This window comes from Salminus brasiliensis, chromosome 1 (assembly GCF_030463535.1).
Source record: "Salminus brasiliensis chromosome 1, fSalBra1.hap2, whole genome shotgun sequence".
Classification (NCBI taxonomy): domain Eukaryota; kingdom Metazoa; phylum Chordata; class Actinopteri; order Characiformes; family Bryconidae; genus Salminus; species Salminus brasiliensis.
This window is the reverse complement of record NC_132878.1, coordinates 10,664,613-10,678,924: the sequence shown is the minus strand read 5'-3', so window position 1 is coordinate 10,678,924 and position 14,312 is coordinate 10,664,613. Positions and strand designations below refer to the sequence as shown.

Here is a 14,312-nt window from a genome sequence, read left to right as displayed (position 1 = left end):
AATTCAGTAGTGCAGGTGTTAATTCAGTAGTGTATGTGTTAATTCAGTAGTGCAGGTGTTAATTCAGTAGTGCAGGTGTTACTTTAGTAGTGTATGTGTTAATTCAGTAGTGCAGGTGTTAATTCAGTAGTGCAGATGTTAATTCAGTAGTGTAGGTGTTAATTCAGTAGTGCAGGTGTTAATTCAGTAGTGCAGGTGTTAATTCAGTAGTGCAGGTGTTACTTCAGTAGTGTATGTGTTAATTCAGTAGTGTAGGTGTTAATTCAGTAGTGCAGGTGTTAATTCAGTAGTGTATGTGTTACTTCAGTAGTGTAGGTGTTAATTCAGTGGTACAGGTGTTAATTCAGTAGTGCAGGTGTTACTTCAGTAGTGCAGGTGTTAATTCAGTAGTGTAGGTGTTAATTCAGTGGTACAGGTGTTAATTCAGTAGTGTAGGTGTTAATTCAGTAGTGCAGGTGTTAATTCAGTAGTGTAGGTGTTAATTCAGTAGTGTATGTGTTAATTCAGTAGAGTAGGTGTTAATTCAGTAGAGTATGTGTTAATTCAGTAGTGTAGGTGTTAATTCAGTGGTACAGGTGTTAATTCAGTGGTACAGGTGTTAATTCAGTAGTGTAGGTGTTAATTCAGTAGTGCAGGTGTTAATTCAGTAATACAGGTGTTAATTCAGTAGTGCAGGTGTTAATTCAGTAGTGTAGGTGTTAATTCAGTAGTGCAGGTGTTAATTCAGTCGTGTAGGTGTTAATTCAGTAGTGCAGGTGTTAATTCAGTAGTGCAGGTGTTAATTCAGTAGTGTATGTGTTAATTCAGTAGTGCAGGTGTTAATTCAGTAGTGCAGGTGTTACTTCAGTAGTGTATGTGTTAATTCAGTAGTGTAGGTGTTAATTCAGTAGTGCAGATGTTAATTCAGTAGTGTAGGTGTTAATTCAGTAGTGTAGGTGTTAATTCAGTAGTGCAGGTGTTAATTCAGTAGTGCAGGTGTTACTTCAGTAGTGTATGTGTTAATTCAGTAGTGTAGGTGTTAATTCAGTAGTGCAGGTGTTAATTCAGTAGTGCAGGTGTTACTTCAGTAGTGTATGTGTTAATTCAGTAGTGTAGGTGTTAATTCAGTGGTACAGGTGTTAATTCAGTAGTGCAGGTGTTACTTCAGTAGTGCAGGTGTTAATTCAGTAGTGCAGGTGTTAATTCAGTAGTGTATGTGTTAATTCAGTAGTGTAGGTGTTAATTCAGTAGTGCAGGTGTTAATTCAGTAGTGTATGTGTTAATTCAGTAGTGTAGGTGTTAATTCAGTAGTGTAGGTGTTAATTCAGTAGTGTAGGTGTTAATTCAGTAGTGCAGGTGTTAATTCAGTAGTGTAGGTGTTAATTCAGTAGTGCAGGTGTTAATTCAGTAGTGTAGGTGTTAATTCAGTAGTGCAGGTGTTAATTCAGTAGTGTAGGTGTTAATTCAGTAGTGCAGGTGTTAATTCAGTAGTGTATGTGTTAATTCAGTAGTGTAGGTGTTAATTCAGTAGTGCAGGTGTTAATTCAGTAGTGTAGGTGTTAATTCAGTAGTGTAGGTGTTAATTCAGTAGTGCAGGTGTTAATTCAGTAGTGCAGGTGTTAATTCAGTAGTGCAGGTGTTAATTCAGTAATGCAGGTGTTAATTCAGTAATACAGGTGTTAATTCAGTAATACAGGTGTTAATTCAGTAGTGCAGGTGTTAATTCAGTAGTGCAGGTGTTAATTCAGTAGTGCAGGTGTTAATTCAGTAGTGCAGGTGTTAATTCAGTGGTGCAGGTGTTAATTCAGTAATACAGGTGTTAATTCAGTAATACAGGTGTTAATTCAGTAGTGTAGGTGTTAATTCAGTAGTGTATGTGTTAATTCAGTAGTGTAGGGGTAATGTTCATTCAACACTGGGGGTTTGGACTTTGCAGTCAAGTTGTGCACAGAAGGCCCGGATGTACTACACCGCGTTGGGCGCACACTTTTCACACCTGCCTCAGACAACACAGGCACGCGGACACCCAAGCTTATCGCGGTTAAATATTTGATGACAGCGCGTGACCACGTGGTGTTTGAGGGTTTGCTTGAAGCACAGTCTGTGCTCGATTGCATGCAACTCTCTCTTTCGCGCGCGCAGTCTCGCAGCAATGGACTGCGAAATGGTGCTCAACTCCAACGGCAGCGCGCGTAACCTGGCCACCATCGTGGTGCTGGAGGAGCTCGTGAGCGCCGCCAGTCTGCTCTCGCTGATCCTGAATGCGGCGGCCGTGGTGCTGGTACTAGCGCGCGCGCGCCCCTACCGCGGGCCCTTCGCCGCGCTGCTGTGCAGCCTCGCGCTCTCGGACGCACTCACGAGCTCCACGTCGGTGTACGTGAGCGTGCGCACGGCGCTAAGTCCCGCCAACTCGGTGGTCGCCACGGACGTGCCGCTGGCCGTCTACGCGCTGCTGACCACGGGCGTCCTGTCGGGCACGTACGGCGTGCTGGCCATCGGTGTGGAGCGCCACCTGGCGGTGCGCGGGGCGCGCAAGGGGCGCGTGCAGCTTAGAAGTCGCGTGCTGAAAGTGCTGGGCCTGTGCTGGACGCTGGCGGTGGTCGTAGGCAGCCTGCCGCTCTTCGGCTGGAACTGCGCGTACAGCGGCGTGGCCTCGACCCTCTACGGCCCGCTGTGCATCAACTACCTGCTGTTCGTGGTGGTCCCCAACACTATGGTGGTCTTCGCGGTGCTCTCGGTGACCTACGTGGCCGTGATCGTGAAGCTACGGGAGCTAAACTCCCGCAGCACGAGAATCGCGCGCGCCGAGACGCGCGTCACCAGGACAGCGTGGATCATCTGGGGTCTGGCCCTGGTGGCCTACACGCCCTTCCTGGCCGGGGTGCTCTGGGACGCGTCACACAGCTCGTGCCCGGAGAAGCTCAAGACGAGCGTGATCGTGTACAAGGACGTGGCGTACGCGTTCCTCGTGCTCAACTCTATTGGCAACCCTATCGTCTACACGTTCAGCTGCCCGGACGTGTGGCGCCTGGCGAGGTGGAGCCGCTGGAGGAGGAGGAGGAGGAGGAGGAAGGCGAACAGAGTCAACGTGTGCGTGAACACTGTGTCTGACACGCGCCTGTTTTAGACCTGGGTTTAGCACCATGTGCACGCTGAGGTTCTGCGAGGGGTTCTTTGACTAGCTACAGAACCACTGGAACCATTTTTATGTCTATTATTAATTTGTTCTGGAAATAGACGAATATGCCAAAAGGTTTCCACCAGTTCCAGACATCCACCACCTGCAAAAGGGGTTCCACCAATGAGAAGAACCCTTTAACCAGTCAAAGAACCATTTAAGGATCCAATTGGTACTTTGACTTTAATCATGGTTCTAAACGTTGAACATGAACCGTTTGCAAAAGGGTTTCCGCCAATGCAAAGAACCTTTCAAGTATCCAAAATGTTGTCACGATTGTAGAGAACCATCTGCAGAACGTTTTTTTTCCCCATTGCAGAGAACCCTTTAACAAGGCAAAGAACCATGTATGCATCCACATTTGGCGTTGTTCTATAAAGAACCATCTGCTAAAGCCTTTCCAAGCATCCAAATGGTTCTGTAATTGTCATGTTTGTATAGAGAACCGGCGGTAGAACCCACCAACGCAAAGAACCCTTTAAACAGGCAAACAACCATTTATGCATCCAGCCATTATTTAAGTTTCCATGGTTCTATACAGAACCATTGACGTTACTGAAGAACCCTCAATGGACCATTTAAAGCATGCTTTGCACCATAAAAATATTGTTGCATTAATAACATACAGATTCAAATAGCAGTAAAAGTAGCCTGAACACTGAGCCTAGCACTTCCCCTGAGACCTGTCACTGTAAAAAATGAATAGTTCCCCAAGAACCTAGGGTCTCCTTCAAGAACTCAGATGTTCCTCAAGGCTTTTAGAGATGCCTGGACACTGTTAAAAGAACAAGATGATTGAGGACCTTTTTGGAGGTCCTTCAACCTTAAACTGTGGTGGAACTACTTATGGTGCTGTAAGGAAACCTTCCCTTCTAAGCATATTTTTTTGAAGATTCCTTAAAGCACCATAAGAGGTTCCTCCACAGTTTTAATTGAAGAACCTCCAAAAGTTCCTTAAGAGTCTCTTTTTTAACGGTGTTGAATTTCTCAGTATCAAATCTGGTTTCTCAAAGAACTAAGAATTATGAATTAAGCTTCCTAGAGGATCTGTAGGCTGTTTGAGGATCCAACTATGAGGAATTTGGTGGTTCTTTAGTTTGGAACTGTGGAGGAACCTCTAAGGAACCTTCAAGGAACTTCTATACATTTTTTTCTTGAAGGTTCCTTAAAGCACCTTAAGAGGTCCCTCAAAACTATGGAACCCACATCTTGTCATTTTAACAGTCTGAAATAAACTTTAGATCTGTACAAAGGCTTCTGTCTTTAAGAATGAGCTCCTTTAAGAACCTTTGACGATTCCTTACAAGGGTTGAAGAATCTCCAAAGTTCCTCCCCTTGTCCTTTTAACAAAGGAACGTCTTTTATCAGAAAAGAAGCTGTAGACCTTTAAGACCTTGGATAAGAGCATCTATAAATACCTTCAATGTAAATGTAAAGTACAAGTGCATCAAAACTTTACTTGACAATTAAATACTTAAATAATTAGTCAAATTTAGAAGTAATTAAAAGCTCAAATTATACTGGAGTGAGAGTAAAAGTGAATGTTTTGGGGGATGTGCCATGCTGGTGTGTCCTCACAAAAAGGTCAATGAGATAAGCTGCATTTAGTTTCCTTACACAGACATGAATGTGGTCGGATGTTTTAATGAACAGTACATTTAAACGTATGGTAAATCTCCTGACTGGGGAGCCAGAGAAACATCCTGACCTTTGAGATTTGTAGTGAGTGCTCTGAATGTCTAAATGAAAGTGTAAGAAGGTACATTAAGTATTTAATTGTAATAATACTTGAGGAAAATGCAAATATCTAAAATAACACTTTCAGTTACAGTAACGAAAGCTGGGTTGGGATTTCAGCACCTTGGTCAGGGACTGAGTGAGGTTTGGGCTGAGGAGGCACATGACCATCTCCCCTTTCAGTGATCATCCTCTTCCTCTACTCCTAAACACAAAACGTCTGGCCAGTGTGGGTGTTTACCCACCCAACATCATTTGTAAACATATACAGCTTTACTTTTTAAGAGTATTTGCACTTAACCGGAGATGAATGATGAGATTGACTCGTTTTAACTGGATATTTGATGATGTATATTTTGAACTCCAGAACAGACTGTGCTGATACTCTACAGCAGCTTGATTTTCTTGATTTCCTGACACTCTTCCAACTGTCCAGGAATAGATGTGATATTTCTCTGTAATGCAGATCCAGTTAGACTCGATACTAATTTATTTATTCATTATAAATGTTTATGTATCAGCCAGAGGCATCATTAGACCTAATTGTGCTGCACCCCACTGAAATCACAAGGGTAAAAAGTCAATTTTATCCTGAAGAACTACTGAACACGCCACACAAATTCACTACAGGCACTACATTTCCCATAATCCCCCAGCGTCTTTCCAAAGGTGAGAAATGGACATTCAGAAATATTTAGTCATCCATGCAACAGACAGGGTAATGATAGCTCATAGCTGTATGTTTTGGTTAAGATCACTTATAACCATATGACCTACTAATAGTACACATTAGAGCACTGGAGCAAAAGCACTAATCAAACTAGCAAAGGCATCAGTTACGTTAGCATAGCCCTTATTTATGCTAATTTATGTTAATATACCAGTAACCTACTGATTTTTAAAGCCTGGGTTATCTAGCTCACATGCACTGATGATGCAAATAATAATAATAATAATAAAACTACTTTTAAAAATAGAGTGCATGTATTTGTCTCTGTACTACATACAGCGGAATGTGTCCTCTGCATTTAACACATCTGTGGTAGTAAACACACAAACACTATTGATCTAGGGGCAGTGAGCGCACACACACACCCAGAGTGGTGGGCAGCCAACTCCAGCACCAAGGAGCAGAAAGGGTGAAGGGTCTTGCTCAAGAGCTCAACAGTGGCAGCTTGCCGAGCATTGGGAATTGAACCCACAACCTTATCATCAATAGCCCGGAGCTCTAACTGCTGAGCCACCAATAATATTATTAGGCAAGCAGAGGGGTATGGCTGTGTGTACTCCAGTACAACAAGTAGTTTAGAAAGGCCCCAGGTATTAGCGTTGACAGAAACAGGCAGGTCTATACATACCTACAGTGTATAGACATATAGACAGTGTAAGTGTGTGTTACACAGTATAGACAGTGTATAGACTTACAGTACACATACAGTCACACCGTTTTGTAATGCTGCCTCTGTACACCACCACTGATTAAACTGAAAACTGAAACTGTCTCTGCATATTCACAGCCTCAGAAGTAATACAACAATTGACTGATAAGCCGTTTGATGGCCAGGTGTGGCCTGTTCCCTCATTATGTATATATAAAATGTCTGGATTTTGTAGTTGGTTACTGAAATTTTCAATATATGGTCCAAAGAGGTGTCGATGCAAGTGAAGGAGGCCATCATTAGGCTGAAAAACAACAAACAAACAGTGAGAACAGAAACAGTGGCCAAATCAACAATATGATACATTCTTAAAAAGAAGGGATGGGGGGGGGCTCTGAGTGGTCCAGCGGGCCGAGACGCTGCCACTATGACCCAAGGATCGCTGGCTTGATTCCTGGGTCGTGCTGCTTGCCATCAGCAGCCAGAGCCAGAGAGAGCACAATTGGCCTTGCTCTCTGCTGGTGGGTAGATGGCGCTCTCTCTCCACACATCACTTCAGAGTGATGCTGGCGGCGATGGACATCTGCTAGCCAATGTATCACAGCTAGGTACCTGCCATTGGTTGCCTGGTGATGTTGCATTGGTGGCATTTCGAAAAGAGTTGTATGTCAGAAGAGGCATGTATCAGTACTCACTCTACCAGTGTTGGGAGGGTTACATGTGATAGGGGGAGAGAACTAATGAGTGGGCTGGGACTTGGAAGGAAATTTGGGTTAAATAAATAAATAAAGTATTATTTTATTTAATTAAATTAAATTAAAAAAGGAAATCGCTGGGGAGCTCAAGCAGGGAGGACTAACATGGTTAAAAGCAGAAGAAAAAACATCTGTAAACGTCTAGTCAAGTCAAGAACACTCTCAAAGAGGCTTTAGTTCAAGATGCAAACCACAGGAAACACTCAAGAACCGAAAGGTCAGACTGGACTGACCCTGCTACCCACAGCTCATCATCTGCTTGAAAACGTTGAGTTTTTCAGAAAAACAGAACAGCGGCCCAGGAAATGCTTAAAGTGGCACCGAAAGATATCCCCAGGCCTTTTGGGAAACAGGCTACAGCACACTTGTTAAGAGCTTGTGTGCAAGGGACCGTAAAGCCTTTGATGGCCACTTCAAACAGGAATATCAATAACATCAATAACTAAAACTACAATAAACTGTGCCCATTCATCCGTTAAACATATATCAAAACAGACTGTTTATTCATCAGTCCTCCTTTGATCTTTTGAATGGAGCAGAGCACAGTAAGAAAGACAATAGGTGTCAACAGGGCAGGACTTTATACTCAAGAGGCCAAACACGGTTCTGCAAATCCAGGAAACTTAAGCAAAAAACAAAAGACCAAGAAAAGAAAAGGAACACAAAGTCTGCCAACGTCTTTGTAGCGATACCAGTATAATAGACCAACCAGTCAGGCGCTAGACTTGGTACCACACGTCATGATTTCCGCAAGCAGGGTTATCAGATTGTTTTCCAGTTAAATAACTGCTTGAAATCCGCCTGAATGCGTGAAAAGCGGCCAAAAATGACTTCACATCAGCTTTTCAGCCAAAATGCGACATCACAGTGTTTTCAATCAGCATGAAAACAGACTAATAAACTCTTATGCTCGTGCATTAAAAGGTGAATGGGGTCTGTCAGCATAAAATCCTAAGATTGTTCACCAGACCAGTTCTACTTCATGTCATTATATAGAACCAGGGAGATATTTTAATACAATTATTCAAATACACATACACTTTATGGACAAAAGTATTGGGACACCTGCTCATTCATCATTTCTCATTTTTCCTTTTTTCAAAAGGTGTTAAAAAGAATTCCTCCTGCTTTTGTTGGAGTAATTGTCTCTACTGTCCAGGGAAGAAGGCTTCCGACTAGATTTTGGAGCATTACTTTGAGGATTTGCTTGCATTCAGTGACAAGAGCATTAGTGAGGTCAGGATGTTGGGGGTGGGGGGTTTTTATCACCTCTAGCCCAAACCTGGCATCAGGCATGGTGCGAATAGGTTCACAGTTCACATCTGCTCCAGAGAGTCTTATTGTATTTTCTAAGTTATGAAGGTTTTTCCTTCTCCTGTAAAGTTGCTGTTTTTAAGATACAAGTTTTTTTGTGCAACAGCGGCGATGCACAGCTTCAGTGTCTATTATGTGTGATAACGAAAGCCTGCTGAGACTTCGTGTAAGATCTGTGTAAATGTCACGGGTGTGTTTAGTTGCATAATGCAGATAACATGAACACACATCCTATTCTTTTCTATATCTGAATCTAAATATTTGCTGAAAGCGTGACAGCATGGCATGAAAATTGTTGGCCTATTCCGGCTAGCCAGGGTGTTTGCATTGTTCTCAGGCCTGCTGGCTACCATGACTATAATGGACTTCTTAAGTAGCCTGTGGATTCTCAAACACACTATATACACCATTATTCTGACGCTATGGTACCTGGATATAGCCATGCACACAAACACCAGGTGAATGCCTGACGTGGATAGGACTAGTGTGCAGGTGATTCAGCTGCTTGCTTGGGAAGCTGGGTATGATAACTCTGGTAACTCTGGGTATGATAACACTTTCATAAGGCTCTAGTTTTGTATATTGCTTTTAGGTACTCTGTTTGGAATGAATACCTTTTGGATGAGTTGGAGAACTAACATTCAAACTGACCCCACTAAAGCTTGAGGCTGGATGCAGTCAAATCCTTACAGTAATGTTGTATTGTTACAGACAGTAATCTGTAGCAAAATGGGGAAAGGGACTACCAATTAATACCCATGATTCATTTACAGGTGTCTAGTACAGCCTTTAACTGTTCAGTCATTAGAATCATGGCTTTGGGAGCCCCAGGGTGTTGGGGTGTCTGCTCAGAGAGAATTTACCCTGCTACTTTCATCAGTGGTCACATCCGCAATAAACACCAGTTATCCAGTTCCACTGGCCGCCATTCATGCCTCTGCCATAACACTGCCTCCACCATGTTTAATAGATGACAGTTTGTGACCGATCACAAAACCTTCTCTTTCTTCTTCACACTGGAATGGAAATCTTGGTTTCATTTGTTCAAAGTAGTTTTCTAGATCTGGAAAAAAGTCTGTTCTTGAGTGTTGTCGGTGGTTTGCATGGAATAAAATTTTTACTTTCACAAAGACGTCTCTTGATTGTAGACTTTGACAATGATTCACCTACACTCTTAAAAAATAAAGGTGCTATGGCATCGCTTAAAGAACCTTTTGTAGGACCTTTTAAGAGTGCACCTCTTTGAGAGCGTTCTTGACTTGACCAGGCAATGTAAAGAGATTCTCCCTTACCATGGAAAAAAATCTGCAATCATGTACTTCAGAGTATTCTTCTAGGTGTTTTGGTGTTGCCAAGCTCACCAGTGTATTTCTACTTTTTTAAAAACAAGCCAAATTGTTGATCTCATCACTCCTAGATTTTTCACAGGCTTTTTATTTTTTCAGCCTAATGATGGCTTCCTTCACTTCCATCAACATCTCTCATTAAGATCCACATATTGAGAGTTCCAATGAACAGCTACCAAATGCAAATTTACCTGGAATCAACTCCAGATCAGGTCCTTTATTTGCTCATCAGTCAATTGTCTATTTACTTTTCAGTCTGTGAAAAATGAGGGACCGTGTAACAAAATGGGAGTAATTCCTAAATTCCTAAACAATTTATGCAATATGTTTGATGAACCTCTTGAATTAAAGCTGAATCTTTAATCACATATCCATTGAGGCGGTGTACATAGGCAGATTACAAAAAGTTGTCACTGTCCAAATACTTATGGACTTAAATGTAGTATTTAATCTAGTTTAAGATAATGTTACTAAAATATGAACGTGAAGCTGGATTTAATTTTCTCATATTCAGATTTCGTTAATCATTTTCTACAGGTGGGCAATAAAATGGTTATTTATGTAAATTATCATCATCATGGCCACTGCACTTCCCTACAGTGGTTTGATGCAGTCTCATCTTTCAATCTGCCAAATAATTAAAAAAGCCTAAAAACACACAACACAAGGCAGCTCTCATAGTCATATCTTTTTATTTAACCCATGGGATTTGACTTGAACAGTGCATTTCTTTACATCAATTATTCACTAAGTGACAGATTTTAGCCACTAGTACAGATAACTATATATTACATTTCTGGGTTCATTATTTTTTACCTTTCTAAATAAAAAGAAATGTTCCTTCATCATTTTTGCCATTTGAAAGAAAGACCTAAGCAATTAGGCATTGCGGATCCTGACCGGAACCTCAGAAAATACTCATTAGCTAGCTAACTATTTGTACCTTTTAAACATTATGAATCGTTACTGATAAGTAACACAGTGTATTCCATGAGAAATGAAGGCGAAAAAGAAAATCATACAAAAGAAAAATAAATGGCACTATTATTTCAAGGAACAACATTAAACAATGCACATACAGCAAACTCAATGAACCATTTCTGATAGAAAAAAGCACAAAAAAAAAGAAGAAGATGGTTTTGAGAATATAATGCTATTGTGTAATGTCCAGATTCAGAGACACACGTGAAATAAAACATTACCCCGTGCCCAAACAACACAATGGCTCTGGGTTCGACTCTTCCGCAGCTTTTTCACAATTGTACTTGATACTTGAGTCATTCCTTGATTAGGAGGAACAGTAGAACGTTGCTACAGATTCACGCTGTGTCCAGAAAAATGTGGTGCATAACTTCTATTTTTTTCCTTTTCTTTAGACAGAGCAGAAAGGGACAAAGAACATGACCCACCAGATGCATTTGTGGACAGTGACGATAACCGTTCTCCACTGAAACTCTTAAACTCTCACACAGAAACGCTTCTGCACTGATCTGAGGCGCACACCCCTTCTAGCAGAGCCCTCGCTTTAACCAATACGAAAGATACGTACAAAACTGGCCTCGGATCAGCGTCAAATGGCAACGTCATCTCAGTAACTCCCAAACACACACACACACACACACACACACACACACACACACACACACACGTGCATACACGCGCACACGCTCACGCTCACGCTCACGCTCACACACACACACACACACACACACACACACACACACACACACACACACACACACACACACACACACAAAAACCAAAAAAAACACTACATTCAAGCTTAGCACAGGCACAGCCCACCAGAACAGACCACAGCGAGTAAACAAACCGCAGGTATTTCTCCCTTTTGCTTGGGTTTGGTCTCGATTCTTTCCCTCCAAATTTACAACAGCTTATAGTGCACAAAAGTAAGGATACAAAATTATAATTCTGTTTAAATACTGTAGCAGCAGCGATCTCTTTTCTTTTTTTAAGCCTCGGGTAGGACAAGCTCAAGGCTTCCGAGCCACCGGCTTCGAGGGCAGGCGAGAGAGATTGTCCTTTGAGGTGTTGTGGGTGTGTTGGTAGATTTGTGTGTGAATACAAGCTTAGGGGGGCGCTAAATCTGTGTGACTGTGTGATGCACAGGTTGTAATAGGGGTGTATGTATGTATGATGACATGAACTGGAACCGATTTCAAGGTGACAAAGCCCCCCTCAGTCTCTAATCGAGGGGCATTTTAGTGTAGCTATGTCTCCACCTGGTGGTCTTCTGCCGTTAGCCAGCAGGACGCTGGCAGCCTCGAGCTGATAGCTCTGCTCAACCAGACGGATTAGTTAGTTTAGCTCAGTTCAGTTCAATTCACCTCCATGTGATTAAAAAAAAAGACCCATCAATCCACCACAAACCGCCTTCCGTGTGTCTCTCTCTCTTCCGGACTCCATACGTTTGTCCGTCTGTCTGTGTCCGTCCTGTCCCTCAGTCCAGTCCATGCCCCTTTTTCCCAGCACGTCAAGCTCATAATGACCCATGAGTCCTCCTCCTCCTCCTCATCCTCTCCCTCACAAAGCAGTGTGGGCAGGGCGCCTCTGGCAAAAACATCAGGCACCTCAAAGGGCACCTATGCAAGGGGGCCTGGGCAGCCCACAGTGTGACTGGGGAGGTAACTGGCACGCTCAGCTGGAGGCCGTAGCGATGGGCTTCTTGAGCTGCTGCGATCGGAGCTCTCGCGTGCGACTCTCCAGCAGCAGGTCGTAGCAGGAGTTACACACCAGCACCGGGTCGTACAGCTGCTGGTCTGGAATGGGCAGCTTCAAGTGGCAGCAATCTTTACAGAAGACGTTCCCACAGTTCCTTTGGAGACACAGAGAGACGCATCGTTACAAAGCTGAATTAGGGAGTTACACTCTTAATTAGACACATTTTGTATCTCTGCCCATCTCCTGCACGTGTGCCTGACACAGAATTTGGAATTGGTACCATAAATATCCCATAATGATGATTACCTTATGCCTTAGACCTTTTACCATTCATCCTTATAAATGTGTAATTAATTCTATTTTGCTGTGATTCTATAAACCTTTAAAATCATAACATGCTGCAGAAAAAAAAAAAAGATAAAACATTAATCTGCAAATTCAACTTCCCTCCCAATGGAATAAGGAGGACTTTTATTTAGGCATGGTGCAGTGAAAAGGCCAGTAGTCGTTTCAACACGCAGAAAAAAATGCTAATTTTTGAGTCATGGTTAGGCTGTTTTACATTCCGAAGTCATGCGGTATGATCCCTGAAAATCCGAAAGCGTGTTCGGTGCATGTCTCTGTCCTGCTATGCCCCAAAAAACACTGTAGCTTGGCTGCGCAGATTTCACAAGCGTGAGTCCCACGTAAACCCCTTAAGGCTCATTTCTACTCTCTGAAAATGAAGATGAATGAAGTCTGTTTCAAACGATAAAGAAGTCACTACCTACATTTATCTATGGGTCCTTAATGTTGGCGTGGATGTGGAGCAATACATCCACTAGAGGGCAGTTCAGAGTCAAAAGGTTATGACAACAACAAAGATGGCGATGGTGGAGGAGGCTGCGATTATCTGGTTGGTGTGGCTCAACAGATAACACCACTACCTGCCAGTAAGCTATTACACCATGTAGGAGACCGGGGTTCCCAGTCTGGAGTCCTTGGGTAAGACTCCTAACACTGCAGTGGCCCACCTCTAAGTCGCTCTGGATAAGAGCATCAGCTAAATGCCATAAATGTAAATGTACAAAAAAGACGGAGAGGCGGAGGAGTAAACGGCTACAAATCTGTGTAAGAAAGTACAACCATAAGTTTCTTTTTTGCCACAGTTTCTACTTTGTCATGTTCAAACGACTGTGGACGAGTTCTGCTAGAATTATTAGCTACACGGCCCCAATGATTTTCAGGGTTACTGCTTCGTTACGTTCAGTTTTGTGAGCTTTCAGAGAAAGTGCACAAATACGGCCGAAATGAATGTGCAGTCTGGATAGAAAGCTCCGTCCGTATCCTTATCCGCATTTACCACTGAGCATAAATGAGTCTTTAAGTGGCACATTAGCAAGCGCAAATGACACACAGGAGCTAGAAGACCAGCCTGCCTCTTTTTTTTTTTAAATCAGCAAGGGAGTTTTTGCCGGCCTTCTGTCTTCTGAAAGGTTAATTAATTAATACTAAGGTTAATAATTAATACATTAATACAAAATATATTTTGTGCTTTCATGACATAAGTCTTTTTATTTATTGATTATTTTAAAATAGCCCTACATAAGAATAGGATCATATGTAAGAGAAAGTGTATTTACAGGCTGTACCGACTACCTCAGGTAGTGGGGGTGGTTTTATAGATTTATAGAAAAGTCCTGTATTCTCTCACCTGCAGTGATGGCGTCTCTTGGCAATCCAGAACTCACAGTCACAGTTGAAGCAGTGTGAGGCCATGTGGTCTGGTACCCATCTGGTAACCTGTAAGAAGGACAAAAAGAAACTGTCCTTAACATCCAGGCTCAGATCTGACTAGAGAAACGTCTGCCTGAGGTGGCGAGGAAGGGAAGCATTCAGAAACAAGCAGTAGGTGAGTGATCAGAGTTGCTGCTGATCTGAGGTCAGTTTTGAGATTTCTCTT

At 42.5% G+C, this 14,312-nt stretch overlaps 2 protein-coding genes across 8 annotated transcripts in view; one reads left to right on the top strand and one right to left on the bottom strand.

Moving 5' to 3' along the window:
* The first annotated feature begins 2,131 nt into the window (after positions 1-2,131).
* Positions 2,132-3,106, top strand: LOC140572693 (lysophosphatidic acid receptor 3-like). The gene has a single exon (XM_072692770.1). It carries the CDS (start codon positions 2,132-2,134, stop codon positions 3,104-3,106), a length of 975 nt encoding a protein of 324 aa, XP_072548871.1.
* A 7,257-nt stretch (positions 3,107-10,363) lies between these two features.
* The window catches only part of mtmr4 (myotubularin related protein 4), a 97,237-nt gene continuing 93,288 nt past the window's right edge, over positions 10,364-14,312 (bottom strand). For all 7 annotated transcript variants that reach the window (XM_072664736.1, XM_072664880.1, XM_072664954.1 and 4 more), the window contains 2 exons: positions 14,064-14,152; positions 10,364-12,524 (listed from right to left, as the gene is read on the bottom strand). In XM_072664736.1, the coding sequence (XP_072520837.1) occupies positions 12,347-12,524; positions 14,064-14,152 (267 nt within the window). In that variant the 3' untranslated portion in view covers positions 10,364-12,346. The remainder of the gene's footprint in view (positions 12,525-14,063; positions 14,153-14,312) is intronic.